The 14,239-nt window shown below is 47.7% G+C and overlaps 1 protein-coding gene across 8 annotated transcripts in view; it reads right to left on the bottom strand.

The window, feature by feature from the left end:
* ANK3 (ankyrin 3) overlaps positions 1–14,239 on the bottom strand; it is a 2,768,233-nt gene that overhangs the window by 177,533 nt on the left and 2,576,461 nt on the right. For all 8 annotated transcript variants that reach the window (XM_069611214.1, XM_069611216.1, XM_069611217.1 and 5 more), the window contains one exon: positions 924–1,067. In XM_069611214.1, the coding sequence (XP_069467315.1) occupies positions 924–1,067 (144 nt within the window). The remainder of the gene's footprint in view (positions 1–923; positions 1,068–14,239) is intronic.

Below are 14,239 nucleotides of genomic sequence, written 5' to 3'. Positions count from 1 at the left end.
TACTCTTTAAAATGCTGCATCATTGCTATTTGTTCACACCAACGGTTGACTGTTAACTAATCCAAATTTGCAAATCACAGTAGATATAACTACCTTTCTTTGTTTCTAGTGTGGTTCAAATGTTCACATTTCTTACACTTCTTCTACAAAAAGAAAGTGTGATAGTCTATTGGGTGTCATCCAAACACTCTTCCCACATCAAAATGCATTCAATATGGGAACAAACGTAGGTTTAGCCGCTCCACTCCCTTCTCTGAGTCAAGCACTGTATGGGTAAAAAAAGGTGAACAACACCTTTCATCAGAAAACCTCGAGATTGAAGAGGGGACTCTGAAAAAAACTCCTAACTGGAACCTGTCCACTCACCTCTATGAATAGTCACAACAGGATGGCAAAGGAATCCCAACCGCAGTACCGCTAGGCTCTGCAGTTGTGTCCTCGATCGCGGGTGTATATCAAGGACAGAAACAAGTCGGGTTGTTTTGAAATACACTAATATGAAATAGGCTGAGAGTAGTGAAGCTTAGGCATCAAGTTGTGATACATACACACATCATTTTGATCCTCAAAGAACTGTGATAACATTACTCATCCGTGGTGTTCCTACTTGTGTTGTTTTAACATATTGTATATGTCTTATGCACTTTGATCATTTTTATGATTGTTTTATGAAATGTATTGATTCTTAATCATTAAAATTTTGTGATATTGAATGCATTTTGATGTGGGAAGAGTGTTTGGATGACACCCAATAGACTATCAGACTTTCTTTTTGTAGAAGAAATATATGCTCACAGGGCAAGAAGTTTGTTGATCCCTTTTCTGTGACTTAGAACCGTGTTTTGAGAATAGAGACAGATTTCTTACACATCTTTTCCACAAAAAAAGGACAAGAGCAGCAAGTAATAAAATCAGGCATTTACCATCCACAGGGTCTTGGAAAACATTGTTGTCATCTGCAAAACTTCTGGTCCCTGTGATGTTTCCATAATCGAATATGGGCCCTTCCAACAAGGTCACAATATCCATCCGATTGATTTTTGTCAACACATTAGTTAAAGTGTCCGCTGAAAATAATAAAACGACATGGTAAACTGCAATTACCTTCTGAATAGGAAACCGCTTTAGATCATTCAAGGTTCAGCGTGGAAGAATCACGGACTTCAAAATTGGATGGTGGCAGTACAAAACTAAATTTACAGTATAAATGATTTATTCACTAGAAAATAGCGAATACTCCATTGCATTATAGCAAAACAATACACATGTTCCCCTTTTCATGCAGGGATCAACATTGCTGTCGCTTTGTAGAGTCTGGTCCACTGGAAAGAAACTGCTACCCGGAGCACTTTTAACCTAGTGCCAACTGGTGCCATAAAATGTATCTGGGTTACATATACTGTGTATGTTTGGAAATTAATAAAGAGGTGCATTCGAAATAGTCTAGAAGAAGCAATACGAGTCGTTAGTTGGAAACAAAGTTACTGTGAGTATCGCATGCAGAAGTTATATACTTGCTGCACCATGCATATTGGCACTTTGATCTCCAGAGATAGTTTCTGCTCATTGTTTAATTTGAGATTCCAGGAGCTGTTTTAGGTCCTGTTCATCACTTTGTCCATCACAGGCCACACAAAGTTAAATTGTATCACGGTAAACTAACCTAGGTGGAAGTGAATGCTACACAAATGATCATGCTAACTCAGATTGTCCTAAATCTGCTGAGCTGTTGTCATTCGGGCCAGGCCATTTGTGGACATTTGATTTTTAGACTCTTTGAGAAGGGATTGGGGCTGTGGGAGGGGAACTGCAGTGAAGACCTCAGGGAGAAAATAGTAAGGATTCTGGCACATGCCCCAACCAATGTCTGAAAAACTCTTGACAAACGCCTTGCCCTGCTTCGACAGAAAACCGTCCCAGCAAGCCACTAAGCATAGCACCTGAGAATGTTTGCATGTGGTTTGAGGTATCTCTCAGCCTGCCAACCAACATGCCAAGGACGGTGCAATGGGTGACAGTGGTCCACAGATTTCAAGCAACCCTCAGAACCAAAAGTTCTTTCCTCCTGTAACCCCTTAGAAGCTTGCTCATGGGAATGTCTGCAGCTGCCAGGCTACCCCTTTCCTTCACCTGTCAACTCATTAGTGTTAGGAGTGGAGAGTTGTAGGTTGTTTTCACATTTTAACGCCAACTCCTTCCTTCCCACACTAATTGACTCCCCTCAAGGATCTCCGACCACCTTACACCACACAGACAAGCCTCCCAGGCAGTCACCACAGGCCAATCTATTAGTACATCAACACTAACTCAACTACGACAAAGCTCTCTTTAGTCCTATCGCACTCTCACAGGTCAGGGGCAACCAGACTGAAAGAGCTGTAGTAAATCAAATATGTGTCTCTTCCCTACGGCTAACATACGTTCAGGTTTCTCTGCTAAATCCAAAGAAAGTAGATTTACACACAATGGAACTGGGTACTTCGGTCCTGCACCCACCAACACCACAGGATTTGTATCTGCCTCTCCCACAACATGGAAAGTTCTTCTTCTGAAGAAGATAAATGCTGCGTCTCTTCCAGTGGAACCCTCCTATTCCATTGGGGCCCTTTTCCTACCAGGTGATCCCGCCGGCTAATACCACCCCCAGGGTTAGGATCAGGTAGCGGCTGTCTTCCCCTGGCCACCTGGGAGGAGACTTTAGGTAGGGTTTCTGTGAGGATTTTGTAGGATACGTCACACTTGGCAGTTACTTAGTTTGACTTAAAGAACAGAACACTCCACAAAATGATCACGTCTTCCCCAATGTGTCACACTTTTTTTAGAAGAGACTGTGATGGCGTGTAACTCAGCAGAAACAATCAATTTGGAAAGACATCTGACTGGATCACCCAAATACTAAAATAAAAAGAAATCTTTTAGTAGAGCTCAGTGGAAAGTTCTGTATAGAGGGACACATTGAAGCATACAAGGTGCACTACTATTTACCCCATCAACTAACAAAAAACAAAGCTAAAATCTGAATAAAATCAATATTGGGATGGACAGAGCAAATGATTGTATGGTTCTATGTTCTTTCATTGATGGCTATTATTGCCTAGAAAACTATTGAAAACTATATTTTTATTTTTGGGAGTTGCCCCCCCAAACTCTGCTCCTCCCCTATTATTTTATCATTCCCAACCCCCGCCCAACCCTTTTATATATGATATGATATTTTATTTATAGCGCACCTATGCACAAGTGTTTCAAGGCACGACGAGGCAGGAGAGGGGGAACAAGGGAGGACAAGACATCGATCTTACTAGGCCGAGTAACATTGTGATCGGGCAGGGGAGAGGAAAGGGGAAAAGTGCTGTGGGAAGGGGGAGGAGGAGCAAGTAGGACAGAGGATCTAAACACCGAACGACAAGAAGTGCGGCCAGCATTTGGCAGTGCAAGGTTAAGTGCAGAACAGCAAGTGATAGTGGAGGTAGGGGGACTGCAGGGTTACAGATACAGCCCACAAGTGCAGGGTTGCCAGGAGGCAGTGCAGGTGTGCAACTGGGAGGGCAGGGACCTCGGCCCGTGGTTCAGAGGGTAGCCAGGTAACCAGTAAAGTAACAGACAGGAGATCAGCAGGGAAGAGAAAGCTGGAGATATTTTGATCCCAGGCCCCACACGGCCTTGTGGACAAAGCAAAGGGTTTTGAACTTGATCCTTGCAGCCACTGGGAGCCAATGGAGAGATTTCAGGGATGGAGAGATACGATCCCTGGGCTTGAGACCAAGGACAAGTCTTGCAGTCCTGTTTTGGATGCGTTGCAGAGGATGTAGAGTAGAGGTTGGCAGATTTAAAAGGAGGCCGTTACAGTAGTCAAGCCTAGAGAGAACCAGAGCTCAGGCTACAGTGAGCTTCTGGGGAGAGGAGAGGAAATGAAGATTACCTCTGAGGAGATGCAATTGGTAATTTGACTTCTTAGAGACGTCAGAGATGTGAGGAGAGAAGAAGAGTGTGGAGTCGAAGATAACCCTGAGGTTCTTAACCTCACATGTGGAAGCAGGAAGAGGGCCCAGAGAGGCCGGCCAGAGAGCGAGGGGAAAGAGGTGAGCAGGTGTGCCGATGAGGAGGATCTCCGTCTTGCTGGCATTCGGGCAGTGATAATTGGTGGCGCACCACTCTTTGGGCCTCATTACGACCCTGGCGGAAATGGAAAAATGATGGCGGAAATGCAATACCGCCATCGAACACCGCTCGTTGCGATTATGACCCGTCACCGTAAAGTACGATGCCATTAGCGACACCGCAGTGAACGGCAACGCTAACTGCACCAAGTACGCGCACGCGCGCCTTGCAAAACCGGAATCACCGCCATGGCGCAACGGTACGCGAATTCTGACCCTAGCGGACATGCACTGAACGCCATCAAGCACGTCGTAAAGTACCATTCCGCCATGGCGAGAAATACGGCATCGTGAACCAACCGTAAATGGCCCACTGAGTGCCTGTACTCCACTCCCTGGCCACATTGCACAACTCCTGGCAGGCGCAATGTACTCACACTATGCAACCAGTGAAATCTACAAATCACCCATGCATGCCAACGTAGAAATGCATGCAGGGGCTCAAAGCGCCCCGTGAGTGGGCATCCATGTACGGCATGTCACCATAGCCGTACTGATGCAGCACAGGCATGTGAAGGTACAATACATCAAAATGAAAATCAAGAACACATGACACAAAACAACAGTAGTCCCCCATCGCTTGCCACCAGCGCAAGGCAACATCCAAAACAGCATCCTGAGGGGGATTGCACCAGCCCTGTACTCTTGCCAGTAAACAAACCAACCATCAGCAGAAGCATGTACCACACAAGTTGGCAGAGTGACTGAGCAGCCAGGCTCATCCCAAGAGGGGCCGATGGGAGCTGCAGGGCACAGATGGCATCAATACAGAAGCTTATCCAATGGACATGACCCCAGTCCCCCTCCAACAAACGCACGCAAACACAGTCACCTGTGACCAGCCACATTCTGAACATCCCATCATTCCACCAATCGACCTGGCTGACAGGCACCAGTCGGCCAAAAGCCAATCCCCCGCCCCTGAACAGCACATCATGTAAACAGTCACAATGGCAGCCCCTATCCGTGACCATACTGTGCTACGTAGGCAAACGCGGCCAGTACTGTACCACACAACTCAACTCAGAAGGCGGAACACAATGCAGATCATCTCGCAATACATACCGCCACAAATCGAAAATCGCCACATCACCTGCAAAGAACAACGCAACACGACAAATATCGGAATACAATTTAAATGCACATCCAAATGACAAAGGCCCCACAGCAATTTGCAAAATAACACCAAAACAACCATCATCACCGAGGGCTGCATCTGCAATAATTGACCAGCTTCCACTTGTGTGACGCCCTGTACCATCATGGCACACAGGGCCTACATCAACGTTCCAAAAGGCAACATGGAAGCGGCAAGAACCGCAGGTCCGTCCCATGAGGCAGGCACTAGTCGAGCTGAAAGGCCGAAATGTTGCACCTAGCCACCAGTACAGCGTAAGGGCATGTGGCCCATTGGCGATCGTCCCATAAGATCGAAATGGTGCTCCACTGATTCACCCGAAGCTGCAGGAGTCGAGAGTAAAAACCATCTGGAGGAGTGGCGTAGAGATGGCATCTGCAATAGGGCAGGAGATACCTGTCACCCAAAAGAAACACAAATTAACCGATTGCATTACGGGACTCATGATGCATTACAATCTTCATTCAACACACCAAATCCACACCCATATGCATGCTAGCCCACTCCAAAGGAATATACAGACCCCTAAATCAGTATCGATTCATAACGAAATCAATCGAGGTAAATACACCATTGGCAACGTCGGTTACTGTGCATGCGTCCGTCAAGATAGAACCCATGACATGGGATTAGTAACGTGCCTAGACACAAGTGTATGAAGGCGCGTCGAGACAGGGAGGATCCGACAAGGGCAGATAGACGTAAGTCCCACTATGGCAGCCTTGCATCACATAGCGCAGGGGAAGGGGAGTGATTCAAAAAACCCATGTACATGGCAGACCCTAAACGGAATCATCTGTCCATGCATCCATTCATCATTCCCTCATCCCGCAATGAAAACGCATGAATATTCACTCACATAATATGTGAAACTTCCATCGCGTCTGTGCGTAATGCAGTCTGCAAAAACCACTGTGCTCCTGGCCGGATCTGTAGTGTTGTGAAGCAAGATGGATTTGGGAACGTCCTGCCTTATCGTCCACTACGCTATTGCGCATCCCATTCAATTCATATCATTCATTGCTTGCTCGTTATGGGCCATGTCCCAAGGACATTCTACAATAGAACGTTACATTTCCAGCCAGACCTGTGGGCGTATCCTCGCCGCTACTTCAAAACCAAAAATGCTGGCCTTCGAATTCCTCACTTGCAACATTACGTCGAAAAGGCTTCTGTGAACGCTTGCATTCACAATTACATCAATGTAGTGCGGCTGTGTGTCATAATGCTAACTGGCTGCAATCACAAATGGGACGCCACGCCCGTCGGTGAAGTACGTTACTGTGCTGCATGAGGGTCGGCCATCGATCGAGCCCTACATACCACTGACTCTTCACAGGTATGTAAGCGGCTGCAATCATAGCATGTGTAACAATGGGAGCATAGCATGAAAATCAGTCAAAGTACATCACACTGCCATCGGGATTTGATACATGATTCCAATCCCAAGATGCCATGCGGCCAAATGCAGCCTTACGTGCGGGACGTGCTCGGCCAGAAGGGATTGCATCTGCCACAGATTCATTCAATCAGCACAGGTGGAGGCCATACAGGCCGACAGCACATATATAGCAGACCCAAACCCCTCCCACAACCACTCCCACTCCAAAATGCTACCGGCAGGACTAGCGATGTTGGGCCTGGGGGACCAGATAGCACTGCAAGTGCTACAACTACAAGAAGACGACGAACAACAACAGGTACAACAACCGGGCGCACAGGGGAGACGGAGGAGAAGGAGGAGGAGGAGGGCAAGGCAGGGTCAGCAAGGCCCACAAGCACTGCCACTACCACCACGCAGGCGGCCCGCAATCCCACGCCTCCGAGCCGATCCGTTCAACCTCACTGCTGAGCAGATCCACACCCTCTACCGTTTGGACCGGGACACCATAATCGCCATTGTGGACATGACACATGCTGACCTCGTGAGCATGATAGATAGCCCAACCGCCATCCCACCCCTACTGAAGGTGGTGTCTGCACTCCACTTCCTGGCCACAGGCACCTACCAGCACACAGTGGGACAGTTGCATGGCATTTCACAGCCACTGTTCTCACGGACACTCTTCCAAGTGCACGATGCCCTCCTGAAGCACGCCGACGACCACATCACACTACCACGCACGTACCAGGAGATTACCAACGCAAAAGTGGGATTCCATGCACTTGGCGGCATCCCGGGTTGCATTGGTGCCATCGACTGCACCCATGTTGAATTGGTTGTCCCACATGCCATGGAGGTCCAGTACCGCAACCGGAAACAATTTCATTCAATCAATGTGCAAATGGTGTGTGACTCCAACAAGATATTTACGCATTGTTGTGCCAGATTTCCAGGATCTACCCATGATTCTATGGTCCTGAGGAACACAAGAATACCACGCTACATGGAGCGACACGCAGGGCACAGATCCTGGCTACTCGGTGAGTCTCATTCCATGCATGACATCGTGGCCCATTTGATGCGTCAATGACCTTGCAGGAGGGGGGGGGGGCTACTTAGCACTATCATTCCACTGACACCCTTTATTCGTCTCATACAGGTGATGCCGGGTATCCACTGAAGAGATGGCTCCTTACACCAATCCGGAACCCACAGAACGAGCATGAGGAGGACTACAACCATGCCCACTCACGTACCCGTGTGGTCATTGAACAGGCATTCGGCCTACTGAAGGCTCGTTTCCGCAGCCTCAGCAGGTCTGGCGGGGCACTCATGTACAGCCATGAGAAGGTTTCTAAGATGGTCATGGCATGTGTCATGCTGCACAACATGTGCATACGTAGGAATGTGCCCATGCCCCCTGACGCTGTACTGCATGCACCTGAAGATGATGATGATGATGAGGGTGGGGATGTGGAGGCACCTCAAGGAGTCCATGAGGCACAGGATGCACGTGCAATCCGACAGAGCATCATAGATGCATGCTTCTAGCAACCACGCATGGTGCCTATTACACGGAAAGGGGACCTGTGGCACTGTGTGTGTGTAGTACAGGCACATTGTGGACTGTACGCCTATGAAGGCCTCGTACGCAAATATCAATGTCCACACATGTCATTGGATGATAATGAGGTGCTGTATTGTTAATGTGATTTGATTTATACACCCTATGGACCCGCCACCCAGTGAAGCCCAACACACCCCCTCCACCCTACTACCTCCCCCCCCAACACCAGTGTCCAAATATGCATGCTGTCCGTGGTTGGACGCTATTGCAAGCCCCCTCTACGGGTATCAGGGGCACCCCTGCCCGTGGAGCGCAGGTTCCTGCCAGATCTGCGTTGGGGGCTGCCCTGGACGGAACTTGCCACGGATGATGTCTCTGCCTGCTCGCGTCCATGCATGTCTCTGAGGGTTTGTGAGAGCTCCGAGAGCACACGGCGCACAGCAGCAAGTTCAGCACAAACGTCTTTGGACGTCGCATGCAGTTCCCTCCTCAGTCTCTCGGTGCTTTTCTCCATTTGTGCTCTCAGGCTCTCGGTGCTTTTCTCCATTTGTGCTCTCAGGCTCTCGGTGCTTTTCTCCATTTCTCCCCTGAGGCTCTCACTACTTTTCTCTATTTGTGCCCTGAGTGTCTCGGTGGATGTTTCCATGGCTGCCCTGGAACCCCCGCATTCATTTGCATGGTCCTTGAGTAGCGTGGACACTTCCTGCTGTTGCTCGATCAGCAGGTCGAGGGACTGTTGCCTCTGCTGGGCCATGGACATTTGCGGTGGTGTGACAGGGGGGCTGCTCAACACATGTTGCCTTGGCACAGGACTTGTGGGGGTTGGCCAGTCGTCGTCTTCAGGGTGCCCCTGCGTGGTTTCGTCATGGTGTAGGGGATGGAACATGCAGGGGGATTGGGAAAGGTCATGGATGGTACCTACGTCGCCAGCACTGTTTTCCGTGTCGGAGCATGCTGGCATGACAGCTGTGTCACCTATGGTGCTGCTACCACCAGAGGCAGTGCCATCAGATACGTTCTTTGGGGGGACCTGTGGTGCTGGGGTTGTGGACTTGCTGGCTGCTGGGGTGCCTGTTGCAGTCCCCTCCAGTGTGCTGCCACTTGATTCCTGCTGCTGCCGTGTCTTGATCCTTGCACCTGAGGTGGAGGCTCTTGGGACGTTGGTCCTGGCCCTCTTTGCAGGCGTGCTGGTAGGGGTGTCCTGCAGCTCGTCGTTGGTATCGGACCCTGTGGTGGAGTAAAGAGGGGCGAGCGTTAGTTATGGGTCTGTCGGATTTGGAATGGCAACGTATCAAATGCATTGGGGTGGTACATGAGGCTGATTTGGGACTGGGCCTTGGAGGTGGTCTCATTTTCGTGTGGATTGAGGATGCATTCATTTGGCTGCCTGCAGTTAGGGGGTGCATGCTGCACATGTAGGGGTTGTTTATGGCATCTTGATTGATTTGTTTATTCATTCTGACTTTTAGAGGGCGCTGTCAGGGCAAAGTATGTATTGCACTATGGGGTCACATGGTACTGCACATGTTCGTGTTTTGTGGATTTCGCATTGTTTCTCTTGGCCAACCTACCTGATTCTCCGGATGTCGGCACTCCTTTCTCCATCCCTCCGACTCCCTCTATGCTCTCCATTCCTATGGTGGAGGCGCAGATATCCTCCCAGGGGGTCAACTTGATGGGCGACTCTGAACCCCCCCCGGTAGCTGTGGCGATGTTCCTGTTCGCAGAAAGTATGCTGCGTACGCGGATCCGCAGGTCGTCCCACCGCTTGCGACATTGCTGTGGCGTGCGGGGTGTTGTCCCCACCGCACTTACGCGCTGTGCCACCAGGGCCCATATGGCCTTCTTGTTGGCAAGGGCCGTCCTGGTCATTTGACTGGAGAAGACGACGGCGGCATTTTCCTGGAGGGTCTCGGTGAGCACGGTCAGTTCCTCTCGGGAGAAGTGTACCTGCCGCTTGCGATCACACGCTTTCTTGGCTACCTTTCCCATATTTATTTTTATAACTGGGGTTGCTAACGGGTTGGGATGTGTGTCAGGGTCGGATTTTTAATGGTTGTGTTGGGATTCGGATTTTATAGTTGTGCGGCGTGCTGTTTCCCGTTCCGGCCACATGCTTTTACTTCCGTTTCCGTATATTTACGGTGCCCGTAATTTGCGGTGCCCGCTCGTTACGGTGACCGCTCATTACGGTGACCGCTAAGATGGGTGGCGGTATTGCACCTGGTGCAGCGTACGGCGGCGGTAAGGGCCGTTTTGGGGTCATTTCCGCCATCGCAGCCTTTCGGATTCCGCCATGGCGTAATGCTCGTGCCCGATGGGTCGTAATTAGCCGCACTTTGCTCCTTCGTGCAATGGCGGAAACGCTATTTACGCTGTTGCGGTCCGGTCAGTCACTTTCCGCCAGGGTCGTAATGAGGCCCTTTGATTTCAAACAGACAATCCGGGATGAGAGAAGGAGAGGAGGCAGCAGTGGGGGGCCTGAAAGCGAGCTGGGTGTCATCAGCAAAGCACTGGCAGTTGGAGCAGACAACAGCAATGCGATTGGCGAGAGGTGCCAGGTGTTGGTTGAAAAACCAGGGAGAAAGGTTAAGGGGTGGGGATATGCCCTTTCCCGCCCCCTATATTTTTGATGTTTTTTTTCGGCAAAATATTTTCATTAAAAAAACCTGTCGAAAAAATAACCGTTGGAGAAAGAACGGTATACGGATTGTATAACTGTTCAAAAGATATTTCCTAGCATTTCAGTGGTGGTCTGTCCTTGTGAGGCAGGACTAGACTGATATGCAAACTGATATTCCTCTCTGTTAAAGGTATTGGGAGCTAAAATGTGGTTGAGACTATCTGACGTGGGCCACAGCCTAAACAACACAGGCTTTTACAGATTGCGTTTTTTCTTGGTTGAGAGTTTCTCACATTTTTATTTTCATGTAGAGTTCATAGGGTCACAAACTAGGTGTGTTGGGGTAATCCAGACACCGACCCCCTGCTCTCAGTTGCATAGAGAGTCAACTGCACCTCACTGATGGCACCCAACATGAAGAAGCATATGTCTGTGGTTGCTAGTTGTATTCTTGCTCAGAACAGATTGCCTAGCTTTTCAGTGCTGGACGGCTCGGGACAGGATGAGGGGTTCCAGAATCATAAGCAAATGAACAGTCTCTGCGAAAGGTATTTAGAGCTAAAACGTGATTGAGACTCATCCAACTAGCCAACCATGGGACAGACTATCATAGCTTTTCTTAGGTCTTGGTTGAAGGTTTCTGACATGTTGTTTATTAATGTACGAAGAATGGCATTACCAATATAGTTCTGTGGTGAATACAGCATTTTACACTAAAGGAAAGTACTTGGTTTCCAAGCTCAGGATTACATCTTTGAACTCGGGAAAAACTTGCTGCCATCTGACAAAATATACAACTGCCATGATATCAATCAAGACGCCTTGCAGGATTTTACCGCATTATCCGAAAAGGGTTTCAGTGGGATCAACAACCACCTTTTTCATGTTGAATTTGGACACAAACATGTGTTTTCATGGAATTCTTGCCGCATTTGATTTGATTTTGATGACTGTATCTTAGAGACTGGAATTAGAGTAACCGATGACATTTTCGAGGAAAGGCAGCAATTCTGCACCAATGAAGATTTTGATGAATGTGACATCGGTATTATTTAGTGACAAGACCATGCAGTAGCAGAGCACGTGAGGACAACTTTGTCACTGCTTTTAAACTCGACTGACGAGCTTATCAATGGAAGACCATCCTTGGACTAAGTATTAACCCCCGAAGAGGGCCTCGTGGACGTGTCGGCTTTGTGTGTCATATGAACATTAAATCTTTGAATAGTTGGTGATACAGTGCTTCGCATAATTATCTATTTCCTGTGATTCATTATTTTAAATGAGCAATTTCATGCTTGAGACATTATTTCTGATTGTTGTTTTTGGGAGTTACAGAGTGCATGGAACACAGCTTAATATGTGTACTTCATTGTGTATGGCTTTGGGCTTAGGTCTGTTGCTTCCATCTGTGCTAGCACACTCCATTCATTCTAAAGGTTTGAAACTAACTTAATTTGATTACAAAGAAAAGTATGGGAGGTAGCTCGACTCAAGTACAAAATGGGGAGGCCATTAACAAGAGTAAGCTCCAGTTCTTTATAATTTCCACATCACAAAGCCCTGAGAGACACTGTGTCCAGGTCTATCAATATAAGTCACAATCAGTGTGTATGATCATTTAGCACCAGGGAATATCAGTATTTTCATCTAAAGTACCAAAAACAAAATCAGGATAATGTTATAACCGAGCAGACATTTTGCTCAGACGTGCCATGTTTTCCATGGCAATTAATGTGCCATTCACACGCTTCTTTACTTTTTTCACACCTTTCGCCTTTCAGCCAGGCTGGACATCCCGGATACAGATCTGGAGATCCTATTCGCCTCCCTATCCAGGTTTGAAGCACGGGGGTAGGAATATACTTAGAACTCCATCTGGGATACTTCCTTCCAATAATTATTCACATTTATTTTTATACTCTTTGTATATATTTTGGTCATCTGCCCCTGAATTATACTATTTGGGCACAATTTGTGTGCCTTGCCCATAATATATCCATACACACTACAAGATGGCCGCTTCTGATGCGCGCTACCTGCACTGTCTACAGTTGCCATAGGAACGTACATAACGCCATGTCCTCCGCCCAGCACGCTTCTCGTTGCATTCACACAAAGCTGCGCTGGTGGACTTCTGCCCCTACTTTTATGTTGGCACAGGGTTGGTGGGTTTAATATAGCATCTACTTTGCTTTCTCAGTAATACTAAAGAATACTCAGACCAAGATTGGGCACATTGATCGCAGAGATTACTAAATCCTTGCCCTACTTTTCCACCTGCAGCCCACGCACTAACCCTGACCAGCACAATATTTAATTTCGCTTCATTGGCACCAATGTATCGTGTTTGTTTCACATCACTGCTCCCTGTCACAGTCACTGCAGCAGTACTTGGCCGATCATGATGTTTACCTAGGCACCTGTGTTCCGTGATGCATCACAGCCGATGAGACTGAACTAGTTGCGTCTTCACGTGACATTCACAATCTGCATGCAGCACCGGGGGTCCTGGTCCATTCTTCCCGTGGATGCCCAACACACACTGAGTGTGCATGCTCATTCTTAGATATGAACTACTCACTGAAGTTATGGGCCTCAGTCCAGCCAACATTGGCCTATCTAAAGGCCTCTCTCATGACTGGTAAATCCCCCTTCGCCCAGAATTAATGATACACTTTTTTAACAATAATGATGGGGTCCTACATACTATTTTCAATTACTCAACAGGACTAGCACCTGAGAGACTCCCAGGACACTACGCATCCATATAAACTGACTCATCCTCCCTCATTGATATGATAAATAGATGTCCTTGTCCCACACCCTTTTCACTAGCTACTGGGCATATCATTCCTAATCCCTGTGTGTGCAAACATTACAGATACCACACAGAACTTCGAAGAACGATTCTATTTTTCTCCTCTGGCGTGCATGATACCTCCGTGCACGGTAAGTGTCCCACTGAGGGAATTTAAAGAAATAATGATGCATACATGCTTGTCTTAAATGCTACCCGGTCTTAAGTCTTAAACTAACTCTAGATCTACACTGTCCTTACATTTTAGATCCGTGACCACAGGATTTCTGTTTGAATGGGATACGAAAAAAAATATGTTTGCCCCTATGAAGGCCGTTGAAATAAGAGCGCTCCTCAATCGCTCTACAGGCCCAAACACAGTTGTGTCGACAACTTTATGCAATGGCAGGGTTCAATTATAACTCTGCACAATTGACTAACCTATGTAACAGCTTTAGTTTCACATGACCCCAAGACAGTGAGATGGGTTGTCTCACATTTATATTTGTGTTTTTGATGATAATTGTTATGTACATGTAATGCACCACTTTATATTTCCTGTGTAAC

The sequence above is a fragment of the Ambystoma mexicanum genome, chromosome 8 (assembly GCF_040938575.1).
Source record: "Ambystoma mexicanum isolate Mex_15411 chromosome 8, UKY_AmexF1_1, whole genome shotgun sequence".
Classification (NCBI taxonomy): domain Eukaryota; kingdom Metazoa; phylum Chordata; class Amphibia; order Caudata; family Ambystomatidae; genus Ambystoma; species Ambystoma mexicanum.
Note: the sequence above shows the minus strand (reverse complement) of the source record. Positions and strands in the feature narration are given on the sequence as shown.